The 17075-nt window shown below is 38.0% G+C and overlaps 1 protein-coding gene across 1 annotated transcript in view; it reads left to right on the forward strand.

The window, feature by feature from the left end:
• Positions 1-17075, forward strand: part of LOC122548766 (piezo-type mechanosensitive ion channel component 2) — a 746345-nt gene that overhangs the window by 549722 nt on the left and 179548 nt on the right. The window contains exons 19-22 of the mRNA XM_043687533.1: positions 576-608; positions 974-1110; positions 5049-5212; positions 6693-6869. Of these exons, the coding sequence (XP_043543468.1) occupies positions 576-608; positions 974-1110; positions 5049-5212; positions 6693-6869 (511 nt within the window). The remainder of the gene's footprint in view (positions 1-575; positions 609-973; positions 1111-5048; positions 5213-6692; positions 6870-17075) is intronic.

Here is a 17075-nt window from a genome sequence, read left to right on the forward strand (position 1 = left end):
GCCAATATAGATCATCCATAAGCACTTATTCTTAGTGTTTGCAAGGAAATTTGTTACGTGTAAATATTAAATCACTATGCTATCATGTAACATTTATAGAGAAAATGCATGATCCATATTTTCCAAAGCATGCAAATGCATTTTTCACTTTGTAAGATATGCAAACACAACTACAAATGGATAGGAAGTTTTTTTTAGTTTTAATTTGCTTCCAACAAAGCAAGCAGAAGCAAATGTTAACTTTTGAATGCATCTCCAAAATAAATTGAAGGCATCATAATTTTAAGCATTTCTAAAAGATGGAATGACCATTAATATTTGAATGTGATATGTTTTGTAAAATAAGCAATTAATTATGAATGTTGCATGTACTATCCTAATCAGGAATGCATGTTGCTTTATTGCAGAAAATGCTGTTGTGCCAAAAGAATACAATGCAGAGACAAACAGTTAACAAAGTATTAAAGATAATAAACTTTGTCTGGCTTGATGCAAATCTCTTATTTAAATGATTTTCTTCCATAAGGTCTCTGTACTCATCCTCTTTTTCTTCCTATGTGAATTACTCTGTACAGAATCAAGCAATACATATCAAATCGCCAGAATGCGTAAGTCTTCCAAAGACATGAAATGCTTGCTCTCATATGTTATCATTTCATGTTCTCAACTTAAACTCTGACAGTTTTCTCCCCATGGAAAATGTCAAGTTTAAGCATGACTCATAAAAACAACAAACTGCAGGCTGTGAATTGAAGCACCATGTTTAATATGCACCTGCTTTTGATAGTTGTTTCATAAATCAGTTATTCTAAAATTCTAACTTTCTGATATAGACATGATCATATGGAAAGACTTATGTCAAATGATATCATAAAATGGTTGTAATTCTGTGATGAGAAATGTCTGCACCTATTAATAGGGGCACAACATGCTGGTTAAAGTGTTACTAACTGGCTTAATAACATGCCAACAGGTTAGTAAATCAGGATGGAAGTCTTCCAGACATTGGTATGATGAACATTAATACCAGTGCTCAAAAAGAGGAAAGAGTGGAGGGTAAACAGCCAGAGGAAGGTGAAGAAGACAACGAAGAATACGAAGACCCCACAGGTGATTTATTTTTCAGTTATCTTTTTTGTTGAGGTACAACAGCATTCTTTGATCTCCAAGTAGCTTGAAAAGACTCTTAGCAGCTATTCCTGTTGAATCTGTTCATAAATAAGTTCAGATTCTGATACATTGTTAGTTAATTGGTATTGTTACAACTGACACACACACATCAGATAAAGGGAAAGAAATAGATTTCTCTGCAGAAATTTACTTTGTTTAAATAAGAATCACTTTTGTCCAGTAAGTCTCAGTTCTTGAAAACAATAAAGGGTAATGTTTGATATGTTCATATGTCCGTCAGCCTAATGTGCTAATGCACAAAAAAAGATGTCACTGAACGAATACTTTGCAACCCACAGACTGCTTAGGAAATGCAATGTTGAGAAGTCTTCCCAATTGCTCTTCAAAACAACAATCAGGTTTCATGCTGGATTCACAACAAAAAGGTTTTTTCAAACATCTGAGACCTGGCCTCCCTTTGTTTGACAGGCTGACTACAAACTACTCCAAAGATATTTTCAATTTATGTCTTCAAATGTGTTACAAGACATTGCCAGAACAAGTTAGACTTGAACACAGACCTTCTTGTCCAGTGATAGGGATACTAGTTCTGCACCACAACAACTCACTCAACTTCTGCAAACTATATCCAAGTTTTTGTTGCAAACGTTTCGTCCCCTGGCTAGGCGACATCATCAGTGCTTGGGAGCCTCCTGTGAAGCCAGGGGACGAAACGTTTGCAACAAAAACTTCCAGCTCGGCGAACAGAACCACAACAACGAGCACCCGAGCTACAAATCTTTGCACAAACTTTGAACTATATCCAAAGCTAACATGAAAACTTGATAGTCATAAACCTAGACATGCACCTCCAAGTAAACAATCATCACGTGACTCATTATTTAAGACATGTGACTACCAAAAAATACCTTCATAAAAAAATTCCAATATCCTTTTATAGTCCTTGTTAAATAAATTCCCTGATGCTTCAAATGCAAGTCCACAAAAGGTTTGTGAGGACCATAAGTCTATAAGATGTGGGAGCCAAATTAGGCCATTGGACCAGAGTCTGCTTTGCCATTTGCCTCCACAGCCTTCTGTGGCAATGGTTCGCAAAATTCACCACTGTCTGGCTAAAGAAATGCCTCTTCATCTCAGTTCTAAAGGGTGGTCCTTTAGGTCTGAGGCTGTGTCCTGAGTTTGTACTATTGGAAACATATCAATATCCACTTTATCCAGGCCTCTCAGTATTCTGTAAGTTTCAATGATCTAAAATCCATTAAGGACAGACCTTCAACTGCTCCTCATATGACAAGCCCTTCATTCCTGGCATCATTCTTGTGACCCTCCTCTGTATTCCCTCCAAGACTAATAATCCTTCATAGAACATAGAACATAGAACATAGAACATAGAACATAGAAGAATACAGCGCAGTACAGGCCCTTGGGCCCTCGATGTTGCGCCGATCCAAGCCCACCTAAACTACACTAACCCACTATCCTCCATATACCTATCCAATGCCCTCTTAAATGCCCATAAAGAGGGAGAGTCCACCACTGTTACTGGCAGGGCATTCCATGAACTAACGACTCGCTGAGTGAAGAACCTACCCCTAACATCAGTCCTATATCTACCCCCCCTTAATTAAGCTATGAACTTAACTAGAGACCCTAAACTGTTCATAATATTACAAATATGGTCTGACCAGAGCCTTGTACAGTCTCTTCAGTACATCCTGCCCTTGTATTCTAATCCTCTTGAAATGAATGTTAACATTGCTTTCCTAACTACCAACCGAACCTGTATGTTAATTTTAAGAGAATCCTGAACTGGAACTCTAAGTCCTGTTTTAGCGCAGATTTCCAAAGCACTTTCCCATTTAGAAAATAAGCCTCTTTTCTTCCAACGAAAGTACACTTGCTCACATTGTGTTCCATCTGCCACTTCTTGGCCCAGTCTCCTAGTGTGTCCACAACTTTCTGCAGCCTCGTCTTTGTCTCAACACTGCCTATCCCTCCACCTATTTTTGTGTTATCAGCAAACCTTTCAATAACAGTTCCTTTGTCTAGATCATTACTGTATAACATGAATGGTTGTGATCCCAACACTGACCTCTGTGGAACTCCACTAGTCATCAGCTGCCACCTTGAATACGACCTACTTATCCCCACTCTGTGCCTCCTGTCAGTCAGCTAATCTTCTACCAATACTAGTACTTTGCACCTAAAACCATGGACTCTTATCTTATTTATCAGCCTCCTATATGGCAATTTGTCAAAAGCCTTGAGAAATCCAAATAGATCAGGTCCAATGACTCTCCTTTGGCAAACTTGATTATTACCTCCTCAAAGAATTCTAAGAAGATTTGTCAGGTCTGACCGTCCTTTGATGAAGCTATGCTGACGCCGTCCCATTAAACCATGCACGTCTGAGTACTCTGCAATCTTATCCTTCATATTGGACCGTAAAATCCTACCAACAACAGAGGTCAGGCCAAACAGCTTTTAATTTCCCATCTTTGGCCTCCCTCCCTTCTTAAACAATGGTGTTGTATTCACTATTTTTTCAGTCGACTGGAGCTATTCCTGACTCCAGTGATTCCTGAAAGATCACGACCAATGCCTTCACAATTTCCTCAGCTGTCTCCTTCACAACATTTATCCACTTTCAGATCTTCCAGCTTCCCCAGCACAATCTCCTTAGTGATGGCACTACACTCACTTCTGTCCCCTGATTCTCTTGAAGTCCTGGTATGCTACTGATATATTCCACTGTGAGGACATACAAAGTTTCTATTCAGTTCCTCTGCCATTTCTTTGTTTTCCATTACTACTTCTCCAACCTCATTTTACAATAGTCTGATGTCCACATTTGCCTCTTTCTCACCTTTTACATATCCAAAAAATTTCTTGCAATCTTACATCACTAGCTAGCTTACTCTCATTTCATCTTCTCCGCTCTTATTTCCGCTTTTCTTCATTGTCCTGCACTGGATTTAAAAGGCTTCCCAGTCTTCTGGCTTCCCACTAGTCTTCACCACATTATATACTTTTTCTTTTGCTTTTATGCTGTCCCTGATTTTCCTTGTCAGCCAAGGTTTCCTCGATCACTTGTTCTTGGGATAAATTTCTGCTGTGCCTTCTGAATTACCTCCAGAAACATCTGCCATTGGTACTCTACTATCTTCTCTGCTAGGCTGCCCTTCCAATCCACTCTGGCCAGCTCCTCCCTGATGTCTTTCTAGTTACATTTACTCAGTTACAATACCGTTACATCTGATTCCAGCTTCTACCTCACAAACTGCATGCAATTCTATCATATTGTGGTCACTGCCCTATCGTTGTTCCCTCACATTAAGCTTCCTAATTAAAGCTACCTCATAACACATCAAATCCAGAATTGCCTGTCCCCTTGTGGACTCTACTATAAGCTATTCTAAAACAAAGTCTTCTCATAGACATTTCACAAAGTCCTTTTCTTGAGATCCGTTATCAACCTGGTCAATTAATCCTGATCAAACTATGATAGAAGCTGATGGTCTGAGCTGGGACTGGAAGTTTCAGAAGTCACATGTAGTTACCAGCTGGCATATGAAATGTGTGCATCTGACCCAAAAGAAATTGAAGGCTACAGTTTTGTTATTGTAAGAATGTTATTTTTGTTTCCATTCTGTACACTACTTTGGGGTATCAAATACCATAAACTATTCCCCAGATCAATATAGAGAGAGAGTTCTCAATTTAAGGCTCCCTAATAACATCCATAATGGTTCTTTCTCCAATTTTTCTTCTCTTTTGGCAAGTTCCTAACTGAGTTTTTGTAAGAGAACTTTCATTCAAATATTATGTGGTTTGAGATAAAAGTAATTGGTAAACTGACATGGCTGCTTTACATTGTTCATATATTTAATGAAACAGTTTTCTTCTATCCTATTTAGAGGACAAAAATAATAAATGGCATCTCGTAATTGATCGACTAACCGTGCTGTTTCTGAAATTTATGGAGACTTTCCACAAACTGCAAGTTATGGCTTGGTGGATCTTAGAGCTGCACATAATCAAAATTGTATCCTTTTACATCATTTGGATTACATTAAAAGAGGTTAGTGTAAAAACAGAACAACGTGTATATGGCTTTTACATTCCTCTGTGCCATTCAAGAGCCTAATCATTTCCTAGTCATTTATGCCCCACAAAACTGACATTAGATTGATATGTTTCCACTTTACTACAAAATTAGTAAAATATCAAATTAAATAGTACATGGAATTGTAAATTTTCTCAGTTCAAAGGGTGGCCATTTTGTACATCCTGCCTACGCTGTTTCTTTTTGCTACAGCAATCCATCGCTAATCTCACTACCTCACACCTAATGTTTTAACAAATGCCATGATTGCACTGCAGAAATTTTCTTTGTATAGTAGAGTGATTTGTTAGTTCTGTTTACCCACTTTGGGACTTTACTGGCCAAGAATTGGAGCTAAAATGTAGCACCAGTATTTGCTCTGGAAAGACATCTACCTAATCATATCTGCCAATGATTAGATCTGTTTGTGTACCTTCTGCTCTACAAAAGAAAAAGTTTCTGAAACAGAAAGCCAATAATGGTGCTGCAAGAAAGTCAAAACATCTGGAACCTGATGAGGCGAATACTCCGCAAGTTATTTCCGTAACTAATTTAAGGATTAGAAAATAAATATTGGAAGAATTAACATGAAAGATGAATTAGTAGGGTTGAAATCAATGTCAAATCAGGCACAGAAAGTGAAATAAAAGGAGGGAAAGAAGTCAATGAAAAAGAGAAAGTAAAATGAAACTAAATTGTAATATTCAAAATCATTTAACAAAATATTCAAAACCTGAAAGAATGAACCTCCACACTTGTGATAGTTAATTTTCAGTACTAGATGCGATGATTAGCCAATTAGCGCATTATTAAAATAGATCAAATTACTTTCTCCTAGTCATATGTTCTTAAATATAGGTAGAATGGAAAAGGATAACAGATTTTCTTCCTTAAAGTGGTCTCAATGGACTTTTACAACAAATTCAAGAGTTTCATCATCACTATTTATCATCATAGCTCTTTATTCCACATTTTAACTTAATTAAAAATTATCTAGGAAATTAACTTTCCTAGCTGCTATGGTACGATTTGAATTTATATCCCTAGATTACAAATACGTAACAAATCTATTATTTTTGCTATATGCCTGTACTTGACAACATTGAATATTTAGGAAGAAAAAAATTGTCTACTTTGAAAAGCTAATGATGAGCAACACAACTGAAACAAAAAACTTTTGGATAGTCATATTAAATAGTGTATCTATTTATCACCCATACCATTGGTGCATAAATAACAGCAAATTCCAATAGGTTTACTGATATTTTGACAACATATTCTGACTTAATGTCCCTGCCTCTAGTCCAGGCTTACTATATGCATAACCACCTTGCTGAGAGAATGTTCTTGTGGCTTCTCTTCTCAAAAGGATCTCCAATTAACTTGTTTCTCATCCCAAAATTAGTTTTGCATCACTACAATGTGAAAAGCTAATACAAGTGTACTTCTTCTGCAGGTTTCCTTGTTGAATTACGTTTTCTTAATTTCATGGGCCTTTGCTTTACCTTATGTCAAATTACGCCCACTGGCATCAAGTATCTGCACAGTCATGACCTGTATAATCATTGTGTGTAAAATGTTGTATCAACTATCTTCTGTTCAGCCTTCCAACCACTCTTCTAACTGTACAACTGTGAGTACAATATTTATTATTTTTCATTATGTTCCTATAATTTCGATTGTTCATTATTACCTGCAATATGTTCTTATGAATGCAAAATTTTATATCCACAGAATACTCAGTCTTTGGCCTTATCCATTATCTACATCTCCATTTCTTATTTATTTAAAATGCACTCCTGAATCACAGAAACAGAGAATTGTTATGATGTAGAAGGAACACCATGCAGCCCATCGTGTATACACTGGCTTTCTGAACATTTTGACTTAGTGCCACAAACTTCTGTTATTTTCCCATAAACCTGCACATTGTTTCAATTTAAATAACCATCCAATGCTGTCTTGAATGCCTCACATGAACCTGCCTCTACTGCACTTTCAGCAAGTACATTCCAAACCTAGAAATATATGGAATGAAAGGACAGTAAAAGATCTTCCTCAAGGTATTGGTTTACGGCCTGCAGCTGGACATGTTTTCAGCAGAAGGATACGTAAAGTATGTTGGGTGATTGATCTACCACCTTCCTGTCCACTCCAACCCGCTCCCCATATTTCCCATAATCCAGATAAGCATCCCCTTGGCTGCCTGTCATGAGATCTTTGAGGCCATAATTGCCCAATTAATCGTACTAATTAATCCTGTTTAATTAGGCTGTTTCTTTACAACTATATTGAAAAAGCTGTTTCTGGGTATACTTTGCACATTGGGGGCACACTTCCGTCCCCCACTCTTTGTTTTTCCCCACTTAGCCTTCAGAACCCACCACCCAACCCCTCACACATCACTCTTTAGTTTGCCTAGTCCCTTCATGCTCTTAAAGCCCAGGAAATACCTTTATCCAGGATTCTTCAACAATCGCTGTTCCCATCTTTGCAGACTCAGCAGCATCCAAGTACAGAGTTCTAGTTTTGCTGGGACTACTAGAGGCTACTGTTCAATCAGATTGATTGTATTGATTAGATTTTCTGTTCATTGAGGAACAAAAATCTGACCTTCAGCCTCTCCAGGCCTCTGACATCATATTATTGCTGTGGAAAAGGTTTTTATTTAAGTTGATTGGTATGGAACTGATTTTCTTTCTGTGAAGGTTAGCAATACACTAAATTATCTTTGCTAAAAATTTCATCATGTCTCCTGAAAAATCATTGGGAAATTATCCAAAAATTTTACAACTGTTGAAGCTCACACCACAGAAGGAAGCCTTTGTCTCTATGTTGATTCTTTACTAGAACAACACAATCCCAAACTCACAACCCTTTTCTTTATCAATTTTCTCGCACTTTCTTTTACTTCAATTATTCATCTTATCTTCTCTTAACAGATAGAATAGACTCTGTCTTAAAGCAAATATATATTACATTGCCAGAGTATACAGATTTATGAATATGCCACATTATATGTTCATTCTTTTCTGCAGAACATTCTAGAATATATGTTGCAATATTAACCAAACTTTTAATGGCCAGAAAGGAAATGAGTGTGATTAAGCTCAAAACAAAGTGGCAACTGGTTTGCAGCTTGAAATGATCCCATCCATTTCTGGTTACGATTTGGGTCGGTTTGTTTGACAGTCAATACAGGAGAGTCTATAAAGCACCTTTGCCCAAAAGGCTTACATTTCCACCACCTGTTACTGCTAATGTCTGCTACCTCCTGGAAGAAGATTTCCTTCCCAGTAAGCCATCTTACTGTCACTTTCTAACAAAGTGGCTAACTTGATCCCAGAATTTGGCTTTCTGCCTCTCCCTAGATCTTTGCATAGTATTCCCCTGTCAGAAGAGAAAGCAAAGAGTTGCAAGTGTGTGCAATGTATCATGTGGAAAGAAGGAAAGTAATAAGTTGAAAGAAAGCATATAAAGACACTAATGTCAGTGATAGCCCCAAAGACTGAGATAAATTCAGAAACTATTAAAGAGGATTAGAAAGATAATAAAGGCAAAGCAAATAAACAACAGGGGGAAACTAGAGCTTTTTAGAGCTTTTTTAACTATATAAAAATGAAAAGAGAGATCAAAGTGAGCATAGGTCCCTTAGAATCTGGGGAGACAGTTATATGGAAGATTGGAATGGCAGAGGAATTAAACAGATACTTTGCATCAGTTTTTGCAGTGGAACATACATGGTGCAATGGTGGATGAGTTAAGTACCACCATCATCACTAAAGAATAGTAATTGACAAACTAATGAAGCTAAAGGCTAATAGGTCCCCTGGCCCTTGATGGCTTGCAACCAAGATTCCAGAAGAGGTAGTCACAGAGGTAGTAGATACATTGGTTGTACTTTTCCAAAATTCTTTGGATTCTGGAGCAGTACCAAGGATTGGAAACTACCAATTTGATATGTCTATTTGTTATGGGCCGCACCAAACCCACTAAAAATATTAAGAAAATAGCATAGATCTTAGCCTTTTCTAATTTTTAAAGGCAAATGGAAGATGATGTGTCCTGGATGCAAGTTACCAGGCTTAAAGCAAAGAAGAGAAGAATTGGAGTAACTTAACTCTACTGGAACACTTAATAGAATAATATATTATTTGACAACTGCTCCAACATAGCAATATCCTTTAAACACACCCTTGGTAAAGGCAAATTCATTAAAACAGATTGTCTCACATTTAATTTTCCAGTCCAGGAGGAAAGAAACATCAAAAAAAATCTGAGAGCAAGAAACTCAAGCATTTTGCTATAGCAGGGTGAGATGTACAGCAGCTTCCAAACCTCAACAACTATAGAAAGTTAAACTAAGATCCTGATTCTGTGGGAGCTGAACCCAATCCCTTCGTGCTGCTTCTTTTGTTCCAACTTTACAAAAAACCCAAAGCTTCACAAGCCCCTTACTTTATTTGCTTGGAGAAGACAGCTTGGTACTTCTGACTCGAGATCTCGTCATAACAAAAAGGACAAAGTATACCTCTTAAAGCCAAAATATAGTCACATTTGCCCCCTTAAAAAAAAACCATCAATGCACAAAGATGGTTTCATTTTTAAAAATCTTTAGATTAGATTCCCTACAGTGTGGAAACAGACCCTTTGGCCCAACAAGTCAACACTGACCCTCTGAAGAGTACCCCACGCAGACCCATTTCCCTCTGTCTAATACACCTAACACTTTGTGCATCTGACCTGCACATCTTTGGACTGTGGGAGGAAACTGGAGCACCCAGAGGAAACCCATGCAGACATGGGGAGAATGTGCAAACTCCACCCGAAGCTGGAATCAAACCTGGGTCCCTGGTGCTGTGAGGCAATAGTGCTAACCACTGAGCCACCGTGACACCCCAAACACTATTACTCTTCAGTATATATATATTATGTCACATTGACTCTAAATATGCAAAAACTCAATACTACAGTCCATTTCAATCTATTTCTTACACCACCAAACGCCTTCGGCTCCCTTCATCACCCGTCATGACAACACATCACCAAATACATTCTATAGTCCTGCCGCACTTATAATTTTCAAATTCAAAGGCTGCAATAATAAGATCCATCTAAATAATTGGTAATTTTTATCCTTAAAATTTTCAAAATTCTTTAAAGGGTTATGAGTAGTATATAAAATTGTCTCAGACATATTACTGGCAACATAAATGTTGAAATGTTGCAACACCTATTAAAAATTCAAAGTCTCCTTCTCAGTTGTGGAATGTTTCTGTTGATGAATACTCAGCTTTTTGGAAAAATATACAATAGGTCTTTCTATCTTCTCATTGTCATCTTGCAAGGGTACAGTATCAACACCCACATCACTCACATCAATAGCCACCTTGAATGACTTTGTGTAGTTAGTTGTGGCTAACACTGGGACAGTGGTGAATACAGCTGTTGGGTAGTCAAATGCCTTCTGACATTCCTCCATCTATTGAAATTTTCTTACTTCTTCAACAAGTCAGTCAGGGAGCAACACTTCCAAAATTCACTAAGAACTTTTGATAGAAACCACTCAGTCTCAGGAATCCTAATACTTCCTACTTTGTCAATGGTTTGGGATCTCTCCAAAATCCTTTGTTGTCATATCCCATGGGACCATTTGTCCATGTGCCATACCTGACCTAAGAATATGACTTGGGTTTTTGCAAATTCATTCTTAGCCTGGTATATCACCAAGCCTGCCTCCCTAAGTGAATCAGTAATTCTGATCGATGCTCCACATGTGACATGTGTGACTAAAAATCACCAGATTGTCAATGTGCACCACACAATTGGGTAATCCTGAAATGACATTATTGGTTCGTCTTTGAAATGTGGCTGGCGCATTCTTCACACCAAACAGAATGACTTAAAACTGGTACAGCTCATTCAGTGTCATAGAAGCCAAAGTTTCCTTCAGTCTTTGGATAATGGGACCTGCCAGTATCCTCTGAGTATTCCAACTTAGAAATATAAGCTGCTTGTCACATCTTCTCAATACAGTCTTCTAAACATGGGATAGGATAAAATCAGATTTTGCAACAGCATTGATTTTGTGATAGTCCACATAACCATTTTGATTTTCCTCTCAATGGTAACTCAATAATTTATGCCAATTTTGAAAACATCGTCATTATCCAAATAAATTTGAAGTATGTCCAATTCAGAATCATCTGAACTTGGTTCTTCACTTGGTGTTGTAACTAGTAACACATTCTCATTTTGCTTTCCTTTCCTATCAAAATACCTTTTGAGCATATTCACATGACATACGCTATAAGATTTCTTGCTATCTAGCGTTCTTATTAAATAATTCACCTCACTCAATTTCTTTTTGATTTGACAAGGACTAAATCTTGCCTTCAAAGGTTCACCTACCACTGGAAGTAACAATAAAACTATTTCTCCACTAGCAAAATTGTGAATTTTTGATTTCTTGTCTTCTTCCTGTTTCATCACCTGCTGTGCTGCTTTTAAATGCTGTCTAGCCAATTACACATCTTTTTTAATCTTTCCCTAAAATTTGACACATAGTCCAAGTATGTGGTCTGTGAACCCTGACTCACCAATTTTCCCTTAATTAATTTCAGTCGTTCTCTCACCTCAAGCATGAGGTGCTTACCCAATTGCAAAAAATACAAATGTAATTCCTTTACCCCAAGCCTCTGGATAGTTTTGACGACAAACCACCAACATAGTCTTTAAAGTTTGATACCACCATTCTAATGCTCCCTGTGATTCTGGATGGTACACAATAGATTTGAATTGTTTTATTCCATGTTAATCCATAACATCCTTGAATAACTTTGATGTAAAATTTCACCCTTGATGTGATTGAATTTCTGTGAGTCATCCATATTTAGTCAAAAAAATCTGAGTAACTCTTCTACAATTCCCTTAGCTGTGATACTCATAATGGAAAGACCTCTGGAAATCTGGAAGACGCTTCCATTATGGTCAACAAATACTAAATCCCACTTTTTGTTTTAGGTAGGGATCTGATGCAATCAGGTATGAGTATTGTAAAAGGTTCCTCAAATGTGGGAAAGGATATTAAGGGTACTATTCTATTACTGCCTGAGGTTTTCCTATTATCTGATATGTATGACTAGCAAAATTCACCCACATCTGTTTGCAGTCCAGGCCAACAAAAATGCTTCTGCATTTTGGCTTGAATTTTCATGGCTCCCAAATTATTTCCTATTTTTAATTCATGTGTTACCCACAACACCACCTTTCTATAACTTACTGGAAATGCAAATTCGAACTTTTGGCTATTTTCATCTGCCCGAATATGTAATGGTCTCCATGTCCTTATCAACACTTTGATTTTAAGATAGTGGCGTTCTGGGATACACTCTGATTCTTCTTCTGTGTAAGCTTTTTTGGTACACTGCTTTAGTTTTTCATCTTTCTGTTGTAATTTTTCTGAACTAAAAAATATCCACTTTGTCCTCCATCTGTTCTTGTTTTTCTCCAACCATTTGATCAAACCATTTGATAAATGAACTTCAACTTCGTTATCTTTACTCCTTGATTTCTCCTCCTGTTTCAGCCTGTGGCTTTTTGACCTTGTTACCACACAACCAGGAAAAACCCCAGGATATATTTCCTGTAACACCTCAGTTGTCTGATTTTCCACTGCCATTTGATCCACAGGAGGCATCGCTCCCATCTGTGATCCAGCTATATTATTACTAAGCATAAACTGCATTTCCATAACTGATCATTTCTCAATTACTCCTACTGCCATCTCACCACTTTTCACCAGACTCTTCAATCTTATTGTATATAATGGATCACTGCTCTTATCACTGTGAATTCCGCATATTACAACCTTTTCTGGCATTACTCACCTGAATTGCATATCTCCTAATCTCTTACCACCAAAGATTGACTTGTGCTCTAATCTCTTAAAACTTTTAATTTCTTTACCTACCCCACCATGGCATACATGAGTAAACCCCACCTACATATGTAAGTTCTTTAAAGAGATCCCGGTCTTTCTTCTCAACCAACCCCGATAAGGTTGTACAGTCTTTTCCAGTTTTTAATTTAGCTTCCAGTGTGCTTTCCAGTTAGTTAAAAATCATTGTTTTCCCACATCTGTCTTCCCAGTGCTTTTTCTAAACCACCAACACTGCGACTTCATGTGGCCTATTTATTCTCTTTTTTACTTCTCTTCTCCTCTCATGAGTTTCCTGATTACCTTGTAATAAGCAATCATTATTATCTTCAATGAGACTTCTTTTTCCTTTACGAGGATTTTTCTTTTCCCCAATTTCCATACGTCTCAGATTGAAATTGATGCCAGAAGCCAGATGTTAATTTATGAATTTATAATCATCTGCCATTTCCACATCTAAACTTGCAGTCTTCACTCTCTGCTCTTCAAATAAATCATCACTACTTCAGGAAATGAATTTTTGAACTCCTCTAAAATAATCATCTCTCTAAGAGCATCTGTCTGACCTATTTTCAGTGCTCTTATCCATCTATCAAAATAACTTTGTTTGATCCTTTCAAACTTAATCTATAGTTGACCAGGTTCCCTCTTTAAATTCCTGAAAAGCTGTCTGTTTGCTTCATATGCATTTAAAGTGGCTCTTTACACCTCATCATACTCCCCAGGTACCTCACTAGCTCTACCTACCAACTTTGTTTGGATCAACAATACCCAAGTAGTCACTGGCCATTTCATTTGTTTACCCACTTTCTCAAATGAAATGGAAAAGACTTCTACGTCCTTCTCATTGAACTTAGACACCACTTGGACATATTTAAACAAATCCTCACTTGGCTTTTGGCTACAATGATTGCTTTCCATCACTGTCCTCGTCACTACTTCTACCTTTCAGCTCTACCTCCACCATTTTAAATCGACTTTTGAGTTTTCAGGTCCAACCTCTGAAGTGCAAAAACTCTCTCTTTCTCCCTTTCTTCTGCTGGGGCCTTCCTTTCCTATTCTTTTTCCTCTGCTTTCAGTCATAATTTAAACTGTTTCATTACCTTTTCTCTTTCTTTTGTATGTAATTCAAGCTGCTTCATTTGCAATTGAATTTTAACCATTTCTAGAGATTCTGATAGCATTTCTGGCAATTGTAAGTTAAGCTATTGTTGCAATTACCTCCCCTTTTTGTACAAAGGCAATTCTAAATTCCTGATGAAGGGCTTTTGCCCGAAACATTGATTTTCCTGTTCCTCAGATGCTGCCTGACCTGCTGTGCTTTTGCAGCACCACAGTCTTGACTCTAATCTCCAGCATCTCCAGTACGCAGTTTCGCCATGCTGACCAGATATCCTAACCTAATCTAGTCCCATTTGCCTGCACTTCGCCCATATCCCTCTAAACCCTTACTATTCATATACCCATCCAGATGCCTTTTAAGTGTTGTAATTGTACCAGCCTTCACCACTTCCGTGGGCAGCTCATTCCATACATGCACCATCCTCTGTGTGAAAAAGTTGCCCCTTAGGTCCCTTTTAAATTTTTCCCCTGTCATCCTCAACCTATGCCCTCTAGCTCTGGGGAAAAGACTTATATATTTACCCTATCTATGCTCCTCATGATTTCGTAAACCTCGATAAGGTCACCCCTCAGCTTCCGATGCTCCAGGGAAAACAGTCCCAGGTTATTTAGCTTCTCCCTATAGCTCAAATCCTTCAATTAGATTAGATTACATTACAATGTGGAAACAGGCCCTTCGGCCCAACATGTCCACACCGACCCGCCGAAGCGCAACCCACCCATACCCCTACATTTACCCCTTACCTAACACTACGGGCAATTTAGCATGGCCAATTCACCTGACCTGCACATCTTTGGACTGTGGGAGGAAACCGGAGCACCCGGAGGAAACCCACGCAGACACGGGGAGAATGTGCAAACTCCACACAGTCAGTCGCCTGAGGCGGGAATTGAACCCAGGTCTCAGGCGCTGTGAGGCAGCAGTGCTAACCACTGTGCCACCGTGCCGCCCATCCTTGTAAATCTTTCACAACATCCTTCTGGTAGGAGAGAGACCAGAATTGCCTTCTTCCGTCCCCAGGAAACTCTTAGTGACTGAAAGATCCATTACTACACAAGGCACATCCTATTTAAACCATAATCAAATACAACAGCTGAAAAGATAACACCAGTATTCACCACTCACTGTCTTTAAGTCCAATAGCTCTAAAATTAGAGATTTTGATCCCATCAAAAGCCCCCAATTTGTTATACCCAAGACCAAAGCTCCTTCAAAATATATTTACAAGATAGCCTACACTCCAACTTTTTCTTCTTTTTAAGGGCAAGTGTAAGGTGTTGTGTTCTGGATGCAATTTGATTGATCAAACCATCAGACTTGAAGCAAAATCTACTTTATTCATATAGTTTAAATACAAATGAATGAAAGAAGAATTGGAATAACAACCCAGTTGGAAAACTTATGAGAATAATAGATTATCTAACTACTAAACAGCAGCTGTTCTGAAATAGTAATATCCAGAAGCACATCCTTGGCAAAGGCAAATTCAGTAAAACAGATTATCTCACATGTAATGTTTCTCCAGACCAGGCGGAAAGAAAATCAAGAATAAACTCTGAGACAGAAAGAAAATTCAAGTGTTTTGCTATAGCAAGGAGAAATGTATAGCAACATCCAAACCCTAACAGCAGCTGGTTCTGTGGGAGCTTGACCCCACCACTTCATTCTGCTTCTGTTGTTCCAACTTTTAAAAAAAACTAAGGCCTCACAAGCTATTTACTTTATTGGCTTGGTACTGCCTGCTCGCCACCTTAGTCACAACATCTCTTCACAAAAAGCCAGAACACAATATATTTTTAAAGTCATAGTATTGTCACATATTCAAAGGGGGAGGGGGGAGGCAAAAAGGTGGTAACTTTAGGTCAATTAGACTATCGTGTATTATTGGAAAAGTATTGGAATCAGTTATCAAGGAAGTAATAGCAGAATATGTGTAAAATCGTAATCTAATCAAGCAGAATCAGCATGTCTTCATGAAAGAGAAATTGTATGTGACTAAGTTATTAGAGTTTGCTGAGGGAGTCTCAACTAGAGACGGTAAATATGTTGTATTTGGAGTTTCAGAAGGCATTTAACAAGGTATCTCAAAAGGTTAAGTCACAAGACAAAAGCCCATGATATTGGAGGCAGTATACTAGCATGGATTGAGAATTGGCATATGGTAGGAAACAGGAAATAAGGGGTTCTTTTTCATGTTGCTGTCCTGGGATCTGTGGAATTCTACAGGGATCAGTGCTGAGACAGCAACGTTTCACAATATAAATTAATTACTTAGAGGAATGAAGGAATTAAGGGGAGTCAAATTTGCAGAGAACACAAAAGTAATTGGAAAGGCAGATTGCGACAGGGACACTAACAGTTTACAGAGATATTGATAAATTAAGTGAGCAAAAAGCTGGCAAATGGTGGGTAATGTAGGAAAATCTGAATTTGTTCATTTTGGAAGGGAGAACAAGAGAGGACAGAATAATATTTAAGTAAAGAAAACCTGCAGAAAGCTGCAATGCAAAAGGACTTAGGGTACTTTTTAATGAAACCAGAGAGCTAACACATACTCTGTAGCAGGTAATCAGGAAGGCCGATGTTATGGTGGCCCTTATTTCCAGGGGGTTTGGAGTACAGGAGTAGAGAAGTCCTACTGCAAGTGCAACATGTTACTGGAGAGACCATATCTGGAGTACTGCAAGAAGATTTAGTTCCCTTATTTGAGGAAAATCATAATATCATTGGAGACTGTTCAAACGTCTCACTAGGATCATTCCTGCTGTGAAGAGATA

This window comes from Chiloscyllium plagiosum, chromosome 4, assembly GCF_004010195.1.
Source record: "Chiloscyllium plagiosum isolate BGI_BamShark_2017 chromosome 4, ASM401019v2, whole genome shotgun sequence".
NCBI classification, from domain to species: Eukaryota; Metazoa; Chordata; class Chondrichthyes; order Orectolobiformes; family Hemiscylliidae; genus Chiloscyllium; species Chiloscyllium plagiosum.